Source organism: Rhea pennata, chromosome 18 (assembly GCF_028389875.1).
Source record: "Rhea pennata isolate bPtePen1 chromosome 18, bPtePen1.pri, whole genome shotgun sequence".
NCBI classification, from domain to species: domain Eukaryota; kingdom Metazoa; phylum Chordata; class Aves; order Rheiformes; family Rheidae; genus Rhea; species Rhea pennata.
Genome location: NC_084680.1, coordinates 8373424 through 8394939, shown reverse-complemented (window position 1 = coordinate 8394939; position 21516 = coordinate 8373424). Strand labels below are relative to the sequence as shown.

The 21516-nt window shown below is 41.4% G+C and overlaps 1 protein-coding gene and 1 long non-coding RNA gene across 7 annotated transcripts; one reads left to right on the top strand and one right to left on the bottom strand.

Annotated features, from left to right (window-relative positions):
- The first annotated feature begins 51 nt into the window (after window positions 1-51).
- LOC134148707 (uncharacterized) lies at window positions 52-13161 on the top strand. Of its 3 annotated transcripts, XR_009960262.1 has the most exons (5): window positions 52-173; window positions 10053-10374; window positions 10458-10623; window positions 11423-11487; window positions 12688-13161. It is a non-coding gene; the product is annotated as an uncharacterized LOC134148707 (long non-coding RNA). The 3 variants fall into 3 exon arrangements; XR_009960263.1 differs by lacking the exon at window positions 11423-11487 and having other exon boundaries at window positions 10477-10623; XR_009960261.1 differs by lacking the exon at window positions 11423-11487.
- On the bottom strand, window positions 202-21439 carry ODF2 (outer dense fiber of sperm tails 2). Of its 4 annotated transcripts, none has more exons than XM_062591129.1 (20): window positions 21261-21439; window positions 19409-19493; window positions 16555-16680; window positions 16004-16174; window positions 14350-14516; window positions 13169-13298; window positions 12748-12879; window positions 11775-11849; window positions 10602-10673; window positions 9896-10012; window positions 8448-8633; window positions 7536-7645; window positions 6691-6826; window positions 5924-6034; window positions 5186-5290; window positions 4456-4614; window positions 3508-3608; window positions 2788-2950; window positions 2318-2443; window positions 202-1543 (listed from the first exon to the last, which is right to left on the bottom strand). In XM_062591129.1, the coding sequence occupies exons 1-20, from the start codon at window positions 21437-21439 to the stop codon at window positions 1370-1372; spliced, it is 2625 nt and encodes an 874-aa protein (XP_062447113.1). In that variant the 3' UTR covers window positions 202-1369. The 4 variants fall into 4 exon arrangements, with proteins under 4 accessions (XP_062447113.1, XP_062447110.1, XP_062447112.1 ...); XM_062591126.1 differs by lacking the exon at window positions 21261-21439 and adding an exon at window positions 18501-18669 and having other exon boundaries at window positions 14350-14528; XM_062591128.1 differs by lacking the exon at window positions 21261-21439 and adding an exon at window positions 18501-18669.
- Window positions 21440-21516: the final 77 nt, after the last annotated feature.

The window sequence follows — 21516 nt, the reverse complement described above, 5'->3', positions numbered from 1 at the left end:
CGCCCTTCCGCTTCCGGGGCACGGCCAGCCGCTTCCGCCCTTGGCGGCGGCGGGAGGCCCCGCCCCGCCCCTCGGCCGTTCCGAGCGCGGGGCTGCGGGTTCGAGGCTGCCCCGGGAAGGCGCCGACTCCTTCACAAAAGAGGAGGAAATCCGCTACGTAACACCAGTGAAAGGTAACTTACTTTCGCTTTTCCATAGCACCTTTATTATTTTTTTTTGTTACACACATGCACCCAAAATAACAAAACTCTCAAGTAATGATTAACTTAGAAAAATCCTTATGGCAAATACTGCTTAATGACTGCATCGCACATAAATAGAAGACAAAAGAGATGAAAATAAAACCAATTATGTTTATTTTTCTCCCCCTAGGAACCATTTACCGTAAGGAACAGGGCACTGGAGAGCCCGTGAGCTTTAGGGAGTCGATGCACTAAACACCTGGTTTTCCCAGAGAAGGCGCAGCCTGGCTCAGTGAGTAAGCTGAGCAGAAATAAAGCTGCTCTTAAATTGAGCATTAAATTAAGACCATGCCAGCGTTTCACGCGCACTCCCAAATCCCATGGCATCACTCTGAGACCCCAATTCAAGTCCCGTTGAGATTACACAAGAATCTTTCCTTTGATTTCAGATAGTTTTGGCTCAGTTCTGGGGATGATTGGGATCAGGAAATTGGCTTTGAGGGAATAAAGCAAGTTAGAAGCTCTAATATGCATTAAGATCACGCTCGGGACAAAAGCTGAGGATTAGAGCATACAAAATCAAGTGCAAATAACATTCATTGCTTCTGGTATAAAACCATTTACAAATAGGGTGGTTGTTTGGGAGATAATCTTTTGCAAATGTAGAGCTCAGGCACTTAAGTTATTTTCAGCTTTGCGCTTCCAGTGGGAGGACCCTCTCCCACCATCGTTGTATCAATGTGCAACAGGTTAAAAAAAAAAAAAAAAGATTACAAGAAAAAAAAAACAGAAACATGATCCCTCTAACACACAGAGAATGAAGAAAGATGCATGAAAATGAAAAGACCCCTAAAAACATTAACATGCTCAACTAAAACCACAGGCAGGTTTTAAGAGCTGAAACCATAAGGACCTTATGGGATTAAAATGACCATTTCTGTATGTTTAAAACCATCTGGTTTGGGGGCACAGTTTATGGCGTGATGCCAATGTCCGATACCAAACCAGTATTGCCAGTACCCTACACTTCGGGCATATACCACCATCATTTTACCATCTCATGGTGCAAGAAAAATATGAAAACTTCTCCCTACCCTGAAATGGCAACCAATATTGCAGATAAGATATGGCTTTGAAATAGAGCTCCTTCTCTGCTTAATAGCAGTGGGGCTGGGAGAGCACTGTCCTCATGGAGAAGAACGAGAGCGGGTGGAGGAGCTCAGCAAGGCACTTTCTCCAAAAACATTGGCATAGGAAGACTTGAGGAACTGGACATAGTTTTGCATGCTGCGGTTGGTGCTCTCTGACTGCTCCAACCGATCCTTTAAGTCCTGTAGGCGGCTTTCATACCGGCGCTCTGCCTGCACAAAAGAAGCACAAAACTTAGCACAAAAGATAGCAATGTTCATCCTAGTTACATTAACCTTAAGCTGTTCCCCAAAAGTGCTGAGGACTGGAAGAATTAACACAGCAGTGGATGGCACACATAATATTATGATATTTATAATTTGTTCTGCTCATTCCCAACTCCAGTCATGAACCTGCTGATAAAAACAGGAGACAACACAACTAATCAATAGGGCCTTTTAAACTGATTAACTCTAGTTTTGGAGAATAAGGCACATTTTTGTCTAAAGAAGCACTTGAGCTGATCCATGTATCAGCCCAATTCCAAGTAAAATTCAAGTAAACAGGCAGGGTACATGGGAGATTATGAAAGATCTCCCTTCAGTCATAAGAAATTCTTTCTTCCAGAAGAGAAATAGCTGCCCGTTCTCACATAACCCATCGCAGTGAACAAAGTTGGAGTTGAGACATCACTCCATATCATCTGGTACAAATCTTGTCTGAACATAAGAAAGGTCTGGGTTTTATGCAAACAAATTTAGAGCAATTTCATTTAAATCACTGCTGTAAGCAATGAAGAGAAGGAGACTCCATATTCCCAAGTTCATAACATAACAGACATGTCATGTCACACATCTGTCATGGAGACAGGACAGCATGTCACATTTGGACACAAGAAAAAGCTCTGCATGTCTTTTGCAATGTGCCCATAGGAACTTGGTTTATGAACTCCAGTAGCTGCCAGGACACTACCAGAACAGCAAGAGTATCTCTTGTGAATCACTCACATCGTCTTTGCTCCGACGCAACTGGTTCAGCTCTGTTTTAGTCCTACTCAGCTGGGTCTCTAAATCCAAAATCTTGGACTGGGCTGCCTTCTCTCTAGATGCTGCTCGTTCTCGTGTTTGTTCCACCTACATGTAATAGAACATGACTTTGTTGAAGGTTTGTCTCTGGAAGAATGATTTTACACTATTCCATTGCCCATAACTGCCTATAAATTTTAACAGGACAAGTTCTCATACATAAGCAGCACCTCGGTCTAGTGCTTTCCTCTCTCTTGTTGCAAACTGCAGAGCAGGGTTGTCTTTCTGGAAGGTTTAAGAGCTGACGATTTCTTGATCGTATTTTACTGCATATGCAGTGATTTTCAGGAATTTCGTGATAGGCTGAAGAGGTATTTCCAGTGTTCTCACTATTCCTTTTTTTACAGTCTAAGTAATTTTGGGAAGATTCACAAACACAAGGAATTACTTACTTGTCTTTTGGCATCCTCAATGGCCATCTCCAGCTGACGTGCCAAAGAGCTACATTCACGGGTCTTCTCCTCTAACCGCAGCTGACATTGGTGGATCGACTCTTCACGTTTTGCTATGACCTGAAGGAATTCTATGTTCTGGGCACTCGTCGTCTGTAGTTTTCTATGTTAAGACAACAAGAGAAGGAAACCTATTCATTTTAAATGAAGTGTGTTTCAGTTTGCCTTTTTGTCAGGTCACTGAGTAGTCTGTGAAGAGATTCTATTCCCCCTCAAAAGGTCAGAAGCCCCAGAAACACTTCTCCATTTCTCAAATTAGAATTTCAAAGGTCGAGGGACATACAGAGTATTCACAGACTTGCCTTTTCCTAGATATCATCACTAAAAGGTATTTATTAGCACAGGTAAAAACACCATAATATTTAGTAACCTCAGAACTGCCAGGCTAGATCGGATTAGGAGCTGGCTTGTCTGCTTTAAGCAACAATCCTTTCTGACAACATTAGTTAAGAAGTGCTTCAAAAACCTGTAACTCACTCTCTAGTGGATAGTTACTAATTAGAGATCCTTGTGGGATAGGTGAATGTACAAAAATCCTGGAGGCGAGTGGGGGACTGGAGCAACAAGATCAATCAGAAGCTGTTTCAGTCCCCTGAAAAAACAATGGGAAGAGGATGGAGAGGGAAAATTAAGAAAACAAGAGCGTCTATTACTTCTAACCTTTCCAGCTCCTCCACTTTCAAGGTGAGCTGCTTATTCTCCTCCTGGGCAGATTGATACCTCTCTCTCGTCATCTCCATTTTGTCCCCCTGGAGCTCAATCTAAAAATTACAGTAATTAATTACTTTACAGAATAGTCACTACATACACATGGCCAACCACCTAAAATGTATACAGCTCTCCAGAAAGCAACATGCCCAATTCATGATTTCTGGAGAGTCCTAGAAAAGGAACAGTGGATAGAAGAGCAAAGCACTAGATGTCCAGTTTGTTGGTGCTTCTAGTTAATTTCTGGACCAATTCTTCAACATCACAAATGAGCAGCCAGGTCTAAGTGCTTGCATAGAGAGCAGTCACCTGTAAGCATAAATAGTAAAGCACACAGATTAAAAGCAGCCATATGCATGACAGCAACTTGCAAAAATATTAGAGCTTGAAATACTAGGCAAGTTAGTAACTCCAAGCAAATCAAAGTAAAGCAGGATTATTCACTGTGTCTTGAAGCATAGCTGTGGAAGCTATGCCTGCAATACCTGCATACCTCCTACGGACAAAGAACAAGGATTGAAAAAACAACCTGAAATCACTGTGAGAAAACAAGGTTAGGACCGCAGTTTCAGTAGAAAATTGCATGAGAAAAAGCTGAAAAAATGATGAAAATAACAGAAGTGAGTGTTGGTATTTGCAAGGCTTACCATTACTACTATCCAAATTCCAATTATATCCCACACTAAGTGATTAGAAACCTTTTACATAGCAAGGAAATCTATGAGCTATGCTGCTATCTTACACAAAGACAGGCACACATCTTTATTTTGCAGTGCACGTTTAATTATTTCAATGAGACATGAACAGAGACGAAGTCTGAACCTTCCTGTGTTTAGAAATTCATCTTGATCTCGGACTCGAAGATTGCTGTGCTGCAGGTACTTTCTGCCAGTCTCTTACCCGCTGACGAAGATCTGTAATCATTACAGACAGGTCCGCGTTCTTCTTCTCATAACTCTGAAGCTGGTCCTGGCATTCTGCCAGCCGTGTCTCCGTGATCTTCAAGATCTCGGGGAGCTTTTCTAGCTCAGCAAGCTGGCTCTGGAACTGCTGACGAGCCTACAGGACAGACAAAGAGGAGAATGTGAGACACTGAAATGGTCCGGACTAGTTTTTAACTTCAGTGGAGCTTTTTTTTTTTCTTTGGCTGCCACAATGACACATTGTGGATATTTGGCAAGTACTGGAGTTCAAAGCCTAGGGTCTCATCCTACTCCTGTAGGCTCTCTCTTAAGATTGGGCATGTCCTATGGACAGAGAACATTCAGCATTCAGGATCCTGGGCTTCAGTTTTACTAGACATACAAGCTCTTTTCTGAGGAAAGTTGTTCCACAACAGACAATGGTGCAATCTACAGAGTTCACTGCTCTAAACCACCACTTATGCAGCAAAAGGCTTACTAAGCAATTTAAACACCTCTGAAGGACAACATACAGTCAAAAGAGGTTGCTAAATGTTCAATTGATTTTGCAGAATGAACAGTCCCCTGAGCCAAACTAATGAAAAATGAAAACTCAGATGGAAAATAAACCCTTTTATTCCCTAGTTGCGGCTGTTTTTCACTATATTAAGAACTGGGTGGATCTATGAACATTTGCAAACATATCAGTCTGTTAGAGAAATAATTACCAGTTCAATCTCTTTGTTCATTTCATTCTTCAGTGTCTTGTTCTCTTTATCACAGATCTCCAATTTTGCTGTGACATCATCTGCTTCCATTCTGTTCTTCAACACCTGGGCATACAAAAAACCCACACATAATTTACCTATTACAGTTTTCAAAAAATGTGCTATGTTTTGGAGTAATTAAAACTGTACAAGGAACAGCAACAGGATTCTTGTAGTACTAGGCATGACCCCACTTTCTGCCTCTCTCACCTGGATCGCTTGGGCTTTCCACCAAACCTTTTCTTCCTTTTGCCTCATCTTCCTACCATCACAATATGCAAATACCAAAAGCAGCAGCCAAGGAACAGTACTTGGCACAGTGAAGAGCAATAAAGAGCATCTGAATATGACTGCTTTACTTTATCATTTAAGAAAAAAAAATTAAAGCCTTTTTTTCCTCCATTAATCGAGATCTCTACTGGTAGAATCAGCTCTTTCTGATGACTTAATTATCAACACATACTGAGGAACACAGTTTGGTATATGGCACACAACAGTCTGAATGCTGCCATTTGAAAACAAACAAAAAAGAAAAGAAAAAAAGACCCAGACAAATAGAGAAACAAGGACCAAAAATATATGAAACTCCATATCCTCCAAGAGCAGACAAAGGGTTAAGGCAAAGCAGCAAAAAAGCCATAACAGGAAGAGGAGAAAACACTTTTGTGTAAGGGCTGAAGGACTGGGTAAGATACGCACCTGTGACTTGTAGGTTTCAATCAACCCTTCATAATTCTTTAGAGAGCTCTTGAGCTGCTGCACCTCCATGTGTGCTTGGTTCAGCTTTTCTTCCATTGGGACCACACTAGCCTGAAAAAAGAAAACATCTTCCAGTCAGTGCTTGGAAGTAACCACCACACTAGATGGCTAAGACTGTCTAAACTAAGGAGAATAAATTTTTGTTGGTTTAAGTTAGCCAAGCTTTCCAGAGTCCAATGAATTGCCAAATTTACACCAAAGCACGTGGCTTTGGAAGGAATGTACAGTCTTTCTATCCTGATTCTACATTTGACTGAATGAACTGTACTACTTGGACTAGGACCACTCTATTTGGAGAGATGCCTAGCTTTCCATGAGGAAAATTATATTGTTCACCTACCAGATCACCAAAGATAAGAGGGATGTTATGGAGACTGCCATTCTCTAGATGAACTACAGTTTTTAAATCTCTGGCCAGCAGCATCATTACAAGATGCAAGATCTCAGCTGGAAGGTACAGGACTTGGGATGAGATATATTCCCACCCAAAAGGCTGAAGAAATCCAGTCCTTCCAGACTGCTCACTTTTTCTCTTTCTTGTGTCTCTTCCCAGCCTGCTTGCCCTGTCCTACTCAGCTTATGGTGAAACTGATTCTAAACTAATTGGCAGCAGTGGGTGCAATTCACCTCTGTCCCCAGAGGCAGAGCAACTTATAATTTCTCCCTTTTGTTCTAGCTTTTCAGCTATAAACTCTGGAATCGCTGACCTTTAGCCTTTCATTCTCCATTTTGAAAGAAGTGGTCTCTGTGGCCTGTCGATGCAGTTTATCCACCAAAACCTCTCTGTCCTCTCGCATCTTGTCCTCCAGGGTTTTCTGCTCTTCCAACAAGTCTGTAATACGGCTGCCATACAAATAAAATTAACCCTTAAAAAAAACAAGACTCCTCATCCTTGAACGTTAGCTTAAGAAGCATGGCTCTTCCCTACCCCTTCAGCTTCCCCTCTGTGGAGGTATGCACACCTATATTTTATGTTGCTACACTCTCCCTTGATCTCCTTGACTACTAGAAATTCACTGGAATTGTCACCTGGAGTTCAGATGCGTTGCCCCCAAGATGGGCAGGATAAAGAGGAACTTCTCTCCTGCCACACACCTACTTTTTTTTTCTTCCTGCAGCAACAACTATATTGCAGTGATACTGACAGATTTATTTACCTTCATGAGAAAACTGGCATGAACTATACTGCCTGTAACGTCTAACCCCTTTCATTCAAGGATCTCAAACATCTCAAAAGGAGACTGTTAATTGAGGTTAATCTTTAACCTAAATTATTTTAAAGCATCACAAAAAGGCAAAGGAATGGAGAGGTCTAAGGGTCAGAAAGCCCTTAAATCAAGCCTTTGTTGTGGCAAGCCAGCAGCAGAAGCCACATCTCTCTCTCTCTCTCTCTCTCTCTCTCTCTCTCTCTCTCCAACCTCTGTTCTGACCCTTAGATAGTAATGGCTTTGCTTGGATATTTACAGACAATCTTGGAAGTTCCATTGACTCATTCTTGAACTAGGAACTCATCCCCATTTCTCCAAGTTTCTCCACACTATTTTTTTTTAACCTGTTCAGCATAATAATTTCCAGTTCAAGGTCGCTCTTGTCCTTCACAACTTTGTTGTAACGACTCCTCCAGGACTCTAGAGTAGACAGTGCTTCAGCAACGTAACTGTCCTGTCAAAACAGGGAAACACAGTACATGAGGAAAAGAGCAAGAGTGACAAGAATGTAACTGTACACAGGATATGCAGACAGTATGCTAAAATACTGATATGCGTAGAGATTTCACTGAGACTTTTAGTTATCAAAGAGATTTATTTTAATTCTTCCTGATCCTTTACAGAAGGCCATTCTCCAAAAACATTAATGCCAGCCAGCACACACATCAGCAGGGAAAGGAGAACCTTCTTTGAAAGCAGCAAATCAATTATCAGAAATATAAAGCATGCTTAAGATTTCACTAGAGGCTCTGGTCCCTGGAATTCCAAAACCAGGGAAGAACAAGGTAGCATCATGTCTGTGCTCCTTTTCGATTTGTTTTCACCCTACTTTCTGCTTTTCTTTGATATCCTTTGGCCATTTTTTCAATAGGAAGTTTCAGTGCATTTCTGTTTATACTTTTCTGCTCTGGATAGCTTATTATTAACAGCCAATCCCATTCAGAATTTCCAGCCAAAACCACAAGGCTTTGTTGGCTTTCATCAACCCTCAGATGGTACTAGAGAATCAGGTGAAAAATCACATCTGTTAGTTTAGAATGACCCAAATTATTCCCTTGTCCTAAGTTACTGCATTGAATAGCGACAGCTCAGAAAACTGGATTTGTTCTAAACTTAGCATAAATGGGCCAAAGCATCAGGACAAAAATAAATCTCGTTAGTTGAAAGCAGATTCTCTCCCCAGGGCTGCTACCAGAAGTCAAGGATTTAGATGCATGATCTGAAGTGACATCTCTCCTCCCCTTACTATCAGGTACCTTTTCTGCCAGTTGGACATTCAGTTGCTCTGCATACTCCTCACTCCGCTCTGCCCGGTCTTTCTGTGCACGGATAGCTTTCTTCAGGGCCTCCTTATCACGGTCTGCCTTCTGCCTTACCTCTTTCAGTTGTTCCATGATATGTTCCACTTCTACCTTATGCTGAGCTCCATTGCGCTCCAGATTCTGCAGTGGGGAGGAAACACACCACTGGGAATAACTACCTTATATCCAAATCCTCAAATGGTCAACTAATTTCCTAGCGATAGTGAAGAGACAAGGACACAAGCCCTCAAACCTTCAGTCTGAACGTGCTTGTAATCTCATTTCATTTACACAGTCTTGTCCTAATACTGAAATAAGCCAGCATGAGCTCTATAATGCTGAAAAAGCTATATATTAAATTCCAATGCTGTTCGCTTTAAAATAGAAAGGTCACAGCCGATTCTAGCCACATAGAAACAACTCCTTTCACTGCAAGTTACAAAATAACAATATAGGAAAAAATGAAGTTCAAAAGTGCCAAAACTAAGAAATCCTTTAGGAGAGAGCACTTTTGTAACTCATGTAGTATCTAGGAAGTTTCAAAACCAGAAGTTATATCCAGTATTTTCACCTTGATACAAAAGATTTCACATATCAAAATCATAAAGTAGACTCTCAAATGCCTCTCAAAGTGGAACGAAATGAGGCAAACAGCAACCTAATTTAAAGGAGTGCAACTCTATTGACCTCTCAGTACTTCAGACTAAATTTATCTCAATTTTTCTTGCTAGTTGTAGGGTTTCTGCAAGAGCCTTCATTTCTTTTTTCATGAGCGTCTGTCCAGAATACTGACTTCTCCTGACCAAGACGGATAACGGCTTGCCAGCCTTTTGAGCTACCTGAGAACATTCTCGTTTTAAGTGAAATGCTCACGTATAATAATATTGCTATATTCAGTTATACTGCTTAACAAAATAAAAGCTCTTCCAAACCATTAACACAGTTATGTTCTTTATATCAATAGATATGTTAAGCATAAGACTTTAAATCAAGATAAACCAGGGGAACAGTCTCCTCCTCATTGAGTGCAACCAAATACAGGAATTCATGACACAGCATTTTGCCAAGAAAGCAAATTAAATGGTTTACAATGTGTCTTGGTGCCTGATTTAACCAAAGCCATCTTTTAAGTGATTACATACTAATTAACACGGAAAAAAATTCTAATAAATGCATTGCCCTTAGCTTATGATTTTGCCTCATGTCATCAGAAATAAACAGATTTTTCTTCTGTTTCTTCAGCTGAGAAGCACATTGTACATTAACACAGCATAAATGGCACCAGATAGTATTTCAGTCTACTAGACACAGAAAAATAGTGGTGAATTCTATTTCCTTTGTCAGTGGATTTGGCTTATGAATGTAAATGAAAAGACAACTCCTAGAGACCACTGAAAACATACCCGGATCTGGATAGTCAGACGGTTGTTTTCAGCTTCTTTATTTCGCAGCTGTGCTTGTAAATGGCCTCTTACAGCCTCCATAGATTTGGAGAGTTCACATGCTGTCTTTGCCTGGTCCTAAATATGAAATAAATAAAACCACACTCTTTTCTTCTAGGTAAACAAGTAGAAGAAATGCTTTCTCATATGTGACCATTCAGTGAAGAAGTCTGATACCATCTCCAGCCACCCCCACTTTCCTCAGATGGATCCTCACCAGCTCCTTTTTGCTGTCCCCAGAGGAACAACAAATGAGCAATCATTTCTTTTACACATGTGGATGACTAGCCTGAAAGATTTGTTCTAGGATAAAATATCCTTCACATTTGGTCTCTTCCATCACATCTCCCTTCTACTTCCTATACAGAGAAACAGACTGAAATTTGACATTAGAGACCAGCAGAACCTTAGACAGAAAGGCAATTCATTGATAAGCCCAGGTAAAAAGAGAATACTATCTGTTCATCTTTGTGATGGGTGTTTTACTAATAGAATATTAAATCCACAACTGTATGGTAACCAGGTGGCTATCTGGTCTTAAGGAAGCCAGTCATCTGATCCCTTAAAGAATAATTGTCTGCAAGTCCAGACCTATGTTTTGGAATATCCATGCCTCTGCAGAACCGGAAGGTAGACCAGGGAGAGGAGAACAGAAGGAGGAAACTACCTTCTCTGTCTGTACTTGAACAGTAAGTTCATCCAATTCTTTTTCTTTCTCCTGAAGCATCATCTGGAGTTGCTAGAAAACAAATACCATTCAGATTTTAAGTAAAAAACATATAGGTGGGCAGGGAGAGGGAAAGAGGTGTAATTGCTTCCCTCCCGAGACCCTCTGATGCACAACACACTCAATCTGGTATCCACAGCAACAGCTTCCTCAGGCTAGAAAAAACAGTCTCAATTCTTCTCAAGCAGAAAGCAGAAGGGAAGCACATACAGTTGGGTAACAGGTCCCAAGATATCCAGCCAAGAACCAGAACCTAATGGCACGATATACTCCGCAGTCAAAAAAGGGCACTGCTCGTGTCTCCAAGAGAGTTTAGAAACTTCTGGCAATGCGAGAACTACTTTTCAATTTATATATAAGGCAACAAAAACTGGCACCAGCTCACTCACTCATTCAGTGTCAGAAGCAGGGACTGAAAACTTGCCCTCTTTGTGCTTTACTATCTCTAAGAATAAGATGATTTCCATACTGAAAGCTGAAGAATTCTATCCCAGCTGTCAGGGGTATTTTGATGGTGGATACAGGAAGTTCCGCCTGAACCTGAGGGAGAATTTCTTCACTGTGAGAGTGACAGAGCACTGGAACAGGTTGCCCAGAGAGGTTGTGGAGTCTCCTTCTCTGGAGATATTCAAGGCCCGCCTGGATGCAACCCTGTCTAACATGCTGTAGGTGACCCTGCTGAGCAGGGAGGTTGGACTAGATGATCTCCAGAGGTCCCTTCCAACCTTACTGATTCTATGATTTTTCTTCCCCACCCCCAGAGATTTCTTCTTAAAGACACATATAGCACAATTCCTGCTCTGTACATTCAGTACCGTAAGGAAAGGTAAGCAGAATCATTTATGTTTGTACTAAGAAGCACCAGCACTCTTCTCCTTTATAGTTGAATACTGTAAATCATAGCAGTACTCTTATGGCTATGAAAATCTATCCACCTTGAAACATAGTAGGTTGTTATGTAGTGCCTTTGACTAGAACAAATGCCTTTAAAAAAAAAAGAAAAAAAAATATTGGTTCAAGACTTGGTGGCTGAACACTAGACAAAGAAGAGTTTGCAATTTTAGGTATCTCTGCTTTATCATTCCGTGGAAAAAATGAATTTGGTTTGCTTACCACTTTCTCTGCATCTGAGTCAGCTAGCCTTTTCAATAGTGTTCCCTGTTGCTCCAGTATCTTCTGAGCATCCTTCTACAAGACAAATATGCAAGAAAAATTGTTAACTAAAAAGCCACGTTCACTTTTTATTCACTAAGAACCAGCCTTCCAAAGCAAATCAGTATTTTACAGATTCTTTAGATGGAACTGGGGAAATCAACCATTTCCCTCCTGTTGCAGCAGCAATTCTTAGAAGATACCAAGAAGCATTAGTTTGGCTACATGTTTTACACAATATCACAAATCCCAGAAAGCTCTTTCTCTTTTCCTCATCAAGGATGATATTATAAAGCAAATAACAACCTAAGATCTTTCAAAACTCACTTGTGATTGAGGGAAACTCACGAAGAGTCAATCAGTTCTTTTCTCCATGCTCACTAGTAGCTGATAAAATTGTTATCATTGGCCTGCTTTTACTCAAGTGGAATATAAGCTACAGGAATAATAGCAATTCCATTCTGTACATTGTACAGTCCAGCTTGTGAAAATAAAGTTCTGAACATCCTTATACTGCTATTAGCTAAGGATGTATCTAGTTCTCAGACTTCCAGCAACAAAACTATAGCAGTAATATTTCAGATTAGCATGATTAGCAGAAGTGTTGGTGGAAAAGCCGAATACATAACCAAAGGGGATATTGTACAGATACAAGTCTAAGACTAGCAAATACAGCTGTATCCAGATAAGAAAGAGTTGGCAAGGCAGTAGAGCCTTTACCTTTTAATGCTGTAAAAGACTTACAGCCAGTCAGTCTTAGTTTACTGAAGTAGGCAGAGATAATGAAAAAATCCATCCTTTATCACACAGGATCAGCAGCAGGGTTGGGAACAACAGTTAAAAGCAAAGTTAAAAACTCAAGTTCTATTTTCAGGCCACAAGACTGTATTTGCCTCCTGTAGATGCCCAAGTTCAAGCACACAGCATTGCTCACCTCCCGGTTTTGCTGCTCTTTAAGAAGTTCTCGGAGTGTCCGGTTGGTTTCTTCAAAGGTGCTCAGTTTCTGTAGCAGCAGCTCTTTTTGTCTTGTCAGTGTGTTAATATCTGAGCTGCTCATGTGTTTCTCCTAAAAAAGGGAGATGTGCTCATATGCAACGTCTCAAAGTCTGGAATTAAGCTATGAAGCTGACATGAGCATAAGGCAGCACAACAGTCATCACCATATGTACAGAAGGGCATTGGGATGCTGCAAATAAACACCTCAATTCCAAAAAGGTTTAGTAAACATCTTAAGCATGTTAAATCACTCTTTTCTTTATGTTTCTCTGGATCAGCAACACCAGCATTACAGTTTTGATTCAGCTATATAACAGGACAACATAATAAAGGCAAGAACAAAAACATCCAACACCTACAGTGTTGAGTCTCCCAATTGTATCTTTCAGAGCATGGATCTGTTTAGCTGCAGCTGCTCCATCCCTCTCTGCTTCACTCAGCTTGGACATTAGACACTCTTTCTCACGCTGCAAACACTTTTTCTGTAGCCTGTAATGAGAATTCAGCCATTAGAGCAACAAGTAGCTGTGACAGATGTACCAGCCACTGTGGATATACTGTTCTCAGGGCTAAAACAGATAAAATCCCTTTAACATGAGTACAGTAGCTTTAAAGAAGTACCACCTAAGATTCACCCTCTTTCAGTATGGATGTTGTTCTGATAGAAGCCAGTAGACTCCAGGCACTTGCTAGGAACTCAATTATGAAAGGAATTTAGAGGGAACAAGTGGGGCTTATACTAAAGTACGCACACAATATTAATCCTGAACATAATGCTGTTTTTTCTGGGCACTTAAGTCATTACCAGAATGGCTACAAATGAGCAATGGCTGAACATGGAAACAGGAAAGCACACCAAAATCTACAGCTCAAAGTTTTTAGTAGGTACTTGTAAGTCTCAGAAGTATTCAGAGTTTTCAGAAAAGAAATATACACAGTATTGACTTCCAAGTGATCTTTCTTAAGGGAAAAGTAAGATCCTCTCACAACACCAGTGTCTCCCTAGAAACACAAGCTTCCCTAATTCTTCAGACACACGGCAGATATAAGTACATCAGACTGAAAGGGACCTTTAGGGTCACCAAGAGAAAATGATTCCATCCTCCCAGAGGCTGTCCTCTTGTCTCAGTACAATTTCCACAAAGGCCAAAAATCCTCCTCAGATTTCCAGCTCCACATTTATTCATTTATTCTTGAACTAATATTGTTATAACCCAAACATCTCTTGACCTTTAAAATATTAGTAACAGAGTCAGGATGACCTCTAGCAGGCCATTCAAGCCAACCTCTTTCAAGTTACTCTCAAAATGTTTTTCTTAATTCTAATAATCATGCTAAAGCTCTTCTCTGCAGCTGTTGCCATCTGAAGTCACCTTTCTCAAGTACAACCAAAAAAACCCCCCAAGAATGTCAATTCTTCAGCAATACTGCCATCCAGATCTAGGGTACAAACAATAACTTTAAGTGATGTTAATAATGAAGGAGGTAAGTGCCCTGTAAATATCACTGTTTGCAGTAACAATGGAGAACTACAGCTTACACAGTCAGATCTTTCTCCTCTTTCATGCGCTCAATATTACGCCTGAGCAGCGTGTTCTCATGTTCTGTTTCCACCAGCTCTTGAGTGACCTCATCCAGTTCTTCTTTCTGCTCCTCAAGGAGACGCTTTGTCCGTTGCTGCTGTTCCTCCTGTTTTTGCATCTTGGCCTGATAAAGATACTTTTAAATAGAGCTTGAGACAAAACAGCTGCTTTTAGAGTGGTATACATCTCAAACTAATGAGCCAGCTATTTAAATAGCAAATAGCAATAGCAAGAGACCACGTATTTTTTTTGTCTGGATACTTCCAGATAGTTCACATGGGGCATACTTTACTTATTGCCTGGAAATACCTTGTATCCCACAAACACAGGGAGATTCAAGCTTCCTGGCTTTAAGTTACGCACCAAAAATTGTAATCAGCCATGAGATATGTGACAGACCTCAGACCAAATAGGGAATGAGCTCAAGTAGCAGTTCACAGGCTGAAGATGGCCAGAGCTTTCATGGTCCCACTACTGCTTTGGGAGATGGAGCCTGGAGTAAGACTGAGTGAAACCAATCAAAACAGTCCCTGGTATCTCATTTCCAACACCTTAAGTCTGGGTTTCCTAAGAGGTCTTGTGAAAGCTCAGTGTCACTGCTGGTAGAACGGTGGGAGCTGCGGACAGACTGCTCAAGAGGGCTTAGACTGCTGAAGGGGGCTTAGAAGTTGACTACTACTCCTCATGAATCACATGCACATCCCATTTGGCAGTTAGGAGCACTACAAACAGTTGAAGATGTACAGGACGAGAGAATATAGAGGGGATTTTAATCAGTGCACCACGCTTGTTTCTTTACACGGCAGAAAAGGTCACTGGAGATTCCCTGACTTGTACAGAAGTAACGTTAAGAAAATGAATGTGATATTGCATCATGAATTTGTTTAAGTAACACCACAAAACATTTAGATTCAAATCATGTATTAAATGTACTAAAATTAATTTTTGTTTTATAATCATGCAAGTAATTCCATTAGATTTTGTAGTATAAATGAAATAGAAAAAATTGCTATAAGAATCCTTGACTCAAATCCTATTTTTGTTTTTTGTCTTGACTTTCATGCAGTTTTGAATACTGCAACAAGAATACAGATCTGGTACCCTTAGTGTAAACTTAGAGGGAAAAAACTGCAGTTTGTTCCCACTATAGAGCATCTTATAGAGTCTGGGAATCTCTTCTATCCATTTCTTAAATGCTGTCAAGTGCTTAGGCTGCTTAGCTGGAGAACACAACATTGCTGTGTTGCATACTTGGAAAGAAAATCAGAATAAACAGTCTTGTTGAATAAGTGGATTCACCAACAATAAAATATCATCATGCAATTATTTTTCCCTTTCTGAAATGACCAGTTTTCAGATTTTAGGCTTGACCAGGAGCAAGATTATTTCAGAACTGAAGCACAGCAAAACATTTTTAAATGGATAAAGCAATAAATGTTTCATAGTAGACATTAGTGAATTTCTCACTATGTGGATCAGCTCTTCTAAACAGATCAAAATGATCTCTTTAAGCCTTCCATGCTCCCAAGACAGGATTCCAGCCTCTAGCCTCCTCTTGCCAAACGATCAGCTACAAAGCCTGAGCCTGTAGATCTCTACACATCTCCTCACCTCATTCTTCAGTGTTCCCACAACATTCATCAAGCTATCGATCTTCTTTTCATATTCATTCATTTTGCAGCAAACAGCATCCTCCTCATCTGTAGAGAGGTCACTCAGGCGCAATACTGACAACAGTTTTTCCGAATCTGAAGGTGTAATTTCTAGGCGGTGAGTTGGTCCCTGATAGAAAAGCAATAAAGAGCAGATTTTTTTTGTTTAATATAAAGTTATAAACAATGTTATAACCTTAACTTCTCCCCAAAACTCCTCCCAAAGCTCTTTCATGCCCATCAGGGAAAGGTCAAGAACACAGGGAGGCTAAATCTAGCAAATATGGGGGTTGGTTTAACATTCAAACAGGAAAAAGAAGAAGAAACAATGAAAGTTCAAATTCTCATCTAGCATAAGCCATTAGTACAAGAGACAATATGGATGGAAGGTGACAGTGCCCTTCTTTCAGATGAGTGCAGCTTCCTCTAGCTTGACATTACCCGACTGCTTTCTTCAACCTCAGATAAACCTGAAAGTTTGCTTTAAAAAGGAAGCAGAATCAGCCATACCTCCCATTTGTAGGTGGACTCCCGGACAGATGTTTTGCCTGGGGGTAGCCAGGGGGCCTTAGTTTTCACCCGGACATTTCGGCGCATGCTCACAGTATCCCCTTTTGTTTTCTGTTTGTGCTTTTGCTAAAGAAAGGGAAAGAGAAAATGAGATAAGTCACAGACTTTACAGGAACCTTTAAAACCTTCAGTGCTATATAAAAAAAATGAAAGCTCAGGCATGCGAAAATATCACCTAGTGTTTCACATGATACATCAGATCAGGCAGCTCAGCTCAGATGAGCAAGCAGCTGTCACAGCAGGGTAACACCAGCCAGAAGGAAGGGTTACGGCACATTCAGTTGTCAGGATGGCCAGACGGAGCACATGCTTCCTATTTATCACACAGCAACCCTGTGACATCACGGGGGACGCTGCGCCTGTGACGCAACGAGAACCCAAGTCACCTGGCAGGCGAGGGGGGTACGTGGGGAGGGAACGAATAAACAAACCAAAAAACCACCAAGGGTCCTCTGCGTGGAGATACCCACAAAAAAAAAAATACTGTAATACAATCCATTTATGTGCTGAAGGAATGACCTGGGAGATCCCTTCTCCATCCTGAACTCATCTCAGAAAACAGCAGCTGTAACATTTGACAGCAGCCCTACCAGAAAAAAAAAAAAAAAAGAATAATGCAGTTCTAATTGGTTATGAAAAGCCCCTGAACTGTTTTACCAGCTTTCTGGTCCAAGTGTTTATTTGAACTGAGTTTGAGGTGCTCTAACTACAAAAAAAAAAAAAAAAAAAAAAAAAAAAAAAAAAAAAAGGCGTTTTCACACACTTATAACCTTAAACGAGAAAAATCTGATATTCCAAAGTAGCTCCCAAGAAATTTGCTAGGAGGCGGCATTGATTTCACTGTCAGCCCTTATCCCATTATGGTATTTGCCACTGGCAACAAGCACACAGATAAATTAACAGAGGATTTAGGGCAGAACATCTGCAGATACAAGGAAGAATGAGCTGGCAACTTTCATCATGTTTTGAGAAAACTTTTGTATAAACTCCAGCCAGCCACAAGAGAGTCTATCACTTAACTAGCAAATTTACTTCACTATCACCTTCTAGTCTATTGTAGATAAGGCTACCAAGAAATCCTCTTTGTTAGATAGGTCAGCAAAATAAGAAGGTGCAAGAAGTTGGTTTAAATCTGGACCCTTTTTTTCTAAATATATACTTAATTTAATACAATCCAGAGGGAATGTGAAATGCTCAGCTATTATTCCCCTCCTTTTTTGGGGGGGAGGAGGGAGGGTTGTTGTTGTTGTTGTTTTAGGGGGGGTAGTTGTTTGTTTTTAAAGGAAGAGTTTGAGGATGAAGTCAAAAAACCTAAACGTTTGATTATCAGGGCACAAATTCAGGAAAAATAAGAGGGAAAAAAATCCCCAAAGCCGCACACCATTGGAGCCGGACTTCCCCCTGCTTCAGCCAAAAGGACAGGGAGATGTTCTATTAACAGATATACAAAAGCTTCTGTTCAATAGGATTCAACACTAAAAGATTAATTTTATTTCAAGCTTTGTCATGGCTAAGGAGCTACTCAAATATACTTACCTAAATGATGATGCAGAGAACTGCGTAATGCAAAGTTTAAATATTTGTAAGATTCTTTTTAAGTATTATCTAAAAAGCATCAGAAGTAGCACTTCTCACAATACATTTAAACATTATAAAACAAGCCATGAAAACTAAGTAGGATACATATTCTGTATCATACTTAAAAAATCTTAGTCGTAGAAAATGCTACTGAAAATTCACCACTGAATATCAGTATAGCTACCAAGGCAATGAGTTTTACAGTTCTAACATAAAAGTAAAAACAGACCTTGAAGATTGTGTGGTGTTTCTAGGACCCTCCACTTTCCTCATTTGCAGAGGACAACCACCCAGCTACACACTCCTACCTGGCATTTTGCAGGTGTTGTTTTCTGACCCTTTTTAATATGGACATGGACAGGGGTGTTTTCATCCACATGGACGTGCAAAGGGGGAGATGAGGAACGGTTCTTCATGGCTCTTCTCCCACAAACGGGAAAGGGTAATACAGTGAAAGGAAACCTGTGAATAAGGAAACTGGAAATAACAACATTTCCCTGTGTGGCAGAGAGCAACAACGGCCAGCCTTGGCTAAAGCTGAAGCTTCCTTTCAGTAGCATCTGCCATTTTGAACTGCGTGCTGTTCTGCTGTAAAACTAGGAATAATACAAATCATTTCTCAGCTTCTGGTATTGTCCTTCTTTTAACATGGCTATCAAAGACCAACTACAGTTAGGCTGAAAGAGTGTCTGTAAGAGTCATTGGAGTTCAAAGTTTTAAAAACAAGTAAGCAAACCAAGAGCTGGTAACCAACCTCAGCTGATTCCTGAACAGAAATGTTATGGGGCAGAGAGGAATTAATTTCATAGTTTAACTAAGAAAAATGAACAGGAAACCTTCAGATCTGCAGCCCTGAACTGTAAACTCTTTCATGTGTGCTTAACTCCAAGCAATCTTTTTGAAGTTAAGCAAATGCTTAAAAGCTTTTGGATCACAGCAGATGTTCTTTTTTTGTTGTTCACATTATTTCTCAGTGATGCACATATTTACAAATTCACACACTAATTGCATGCATTACCTTAATCAATGCCTAACACAAAATAGAAAAGCCTGGAAATACAAGGTTAAAGTAATCAGTTTTAAGCATGATCCTTTGGTTTGTTTGAGGTTATTGTTCTTTAATATAAAGCAATTGCAAATCTTACAAAAAATCCACTAGCAATACTAACCTGATACTGGCAAAAAGGTTCTTATCAGCCTAGGTGTAATTACTTACAGTTATTGACAAACTTTCAGTTCCTCTTGACAGTGTTCTCTGTGCAGAGACTGAAGTCATTTCATTCTTGATGGGTGAGGGAAACCTGAGACAGAAGTAATAGAATAACCACTAATAAAAAAGGATGCCAATTTCTGAGCATCCCTACTCCCTTCACTGTAAGGCAACATGCAGACTCAAACACATCAAATGTATAAGCCTAAACAACAGAGCTAGTGTGTCAGCTCATCCTCTGCCTGACAAGCATGGAACGAGGGAAGAGTTGAGATTATCACTCCTTACATTTTGCTGATGAATGTCATTTTAAACGATGGAAAGTGTTTTGTACAATGTCGCAAGGTAACCTGACTCCAACAACTATAGACTTTCAAATTCTAAGTGCAATTTTTAACTAGTTCTGTAAGGAAACGAGGTTTTAACAGTTCTAGGGCACCTATCCATCCTCCTTCCCTCCCAAACACATCCTCGATAACTTTTGGCATCGTCAACCAATTCTGCAAAACTTGAGAGAAATATGGGGACCTTGTATTCAATTTAGTTTCACACAGTTTTGTAGGCCGAGGAGATGGATCCAAATTAGTGCTCCTGCTGAAGAAAAGCCTGTAATATGGGTCCTCAGCACTATATTGCCCACAAATAACCTGTCTAAATGGTTAATCAGCATACATCAAACTGGGGTCAGCTACAACTTAAGCAGCTTCTTTCCTGCTAATACTTAGAGGACTTGAAGAAATAATAGTGATGGAAGAGGAAGCTCAAAAGGACTAGTTTGCATTGGGGGGAGGTAGACAAAGCAGAGTTATTAGAGTGTGTGTGACACAACCCATAGGAAACCAGGCTTCGTTAGCTAGTGTTAGGAAACGACTTATTCACAATTTGCTACATAAGAACAGTGTTACAAGTAAAGCACTACCTGGTGGCAAAGCAGGTTTTTGTACAATACTTTTGCTAGATCATATCATTCATTATAGTTCGATTAATTTTTCAGCCTGCCTACGTTCCTGTAATAACCTGCTCTAAGTAAAACTATCAACACCGCGTCTGGTTTTTGTTAACATTTAAGTTTATTACTAACTCAAGTAGTACAAGCAATAGACATCAGAAGCAGAACCTTCAAAGTCATTAAGAGCTTCACTTAAATGAGTCATTAGTGCCACAGAGAAAAGTATATAATGCTGCTGTTCTTATATGCTCATTACTGCAATTAATTGACATGACAGGAAAGGGGGGGCTACATAAACACCACGACAACGAATGCCAGAAAAGCAGTCGGAAATATCCTGTCCTGCATGTTAGTGAGAAAAGGATATAGGATCTTGTTAGATCACTATGGTACTTCAGAATTAGAGATGCTAACAAGGGTTTGTTAGTCTGGAACGCACTGGGGAGTTACATCAGTAGAGCTGAGCAGTGAAGCAAAAAAGGAGTCATAATGAGGCAAGTTCTACTCCGTTGGCAACAGAGCAGGAAGCCCAATATCGGAGGAACCTGCTCTGCTGCTGTGGCCAAGCTGTCAGCCAAACACTCGACAGGCTGAGCGCAGAGCAAGGAGCAGATCGGGAGCTTTCTCTGCCAGACCCCGGTTTTTAAAACTCCCCGCGTCGGGAGAAGGGGAACAGAAGGCAGAAGGGCGTGTTGGCGCCTGGCGGGGGCTGCCGAGAGCTCTTCCACTTCCTCCAGCCGATTCAAACGCCACCGCCCGGCTTGTCCCAGCAACGGGGCGGCTGAGCTCCGGCTCTGCCGGCCGGCACGGGCCCGGCCCGGCCCGCCGCAGGGCTCCCGCGCCGGCCGAGGCGAGGGGCCGCGGCCACACGGCGCGGAGCCCGCGCCCGCCCCGCTCCCAGCCCCTCACCGTGCAGAGCCGAGCGAGGCCCGCAGCCGCCGCCTCAGGAGGTCCTCGGCGTCGGCGGCGAGGCTGCCATGGAGACCCCGCGGCCGGGGCGAGGCGGGCGGCGGGAGGCAGCACCAGGGGCAGCAGGCGCCGCCGCACTTCCGGGGGCGCCGCCGCGCCGCCGCCCGCGGCTCCGCCATTGGGCGATTCAAAGGCCCCCGTGACGCGGCCCCGCCTCACAAGGGCGCCGCCCCGGCGCCATGGCAACGCGCGCCGC

Excerpts from the sequence above, each read along its gene's own strand:
- ODF2 (XM_062591129.1), bottom strand. The coding sequence starts at position 21,439 with ATGGCGGAGCCGCGGGCGGCGGCGCGGCGGCGCCCCCGGAAGTGCGGC. Across the intron at positions 14,517-16,003 it reads TGGGAACACTGAAGAATGAG|GCCAAGATGCAAAAACAGGA; the intron begins GTGAGGAGATGT and ends TATCTTTATCAG. Across the intron at positions 5,291-5,923 it reads TTGAAACCTACAAGTCACAG|GTGTTGAAGAACAGAATGGA; the intron begins GTGCGTATCTTA and ends TTGTATGCCCAG.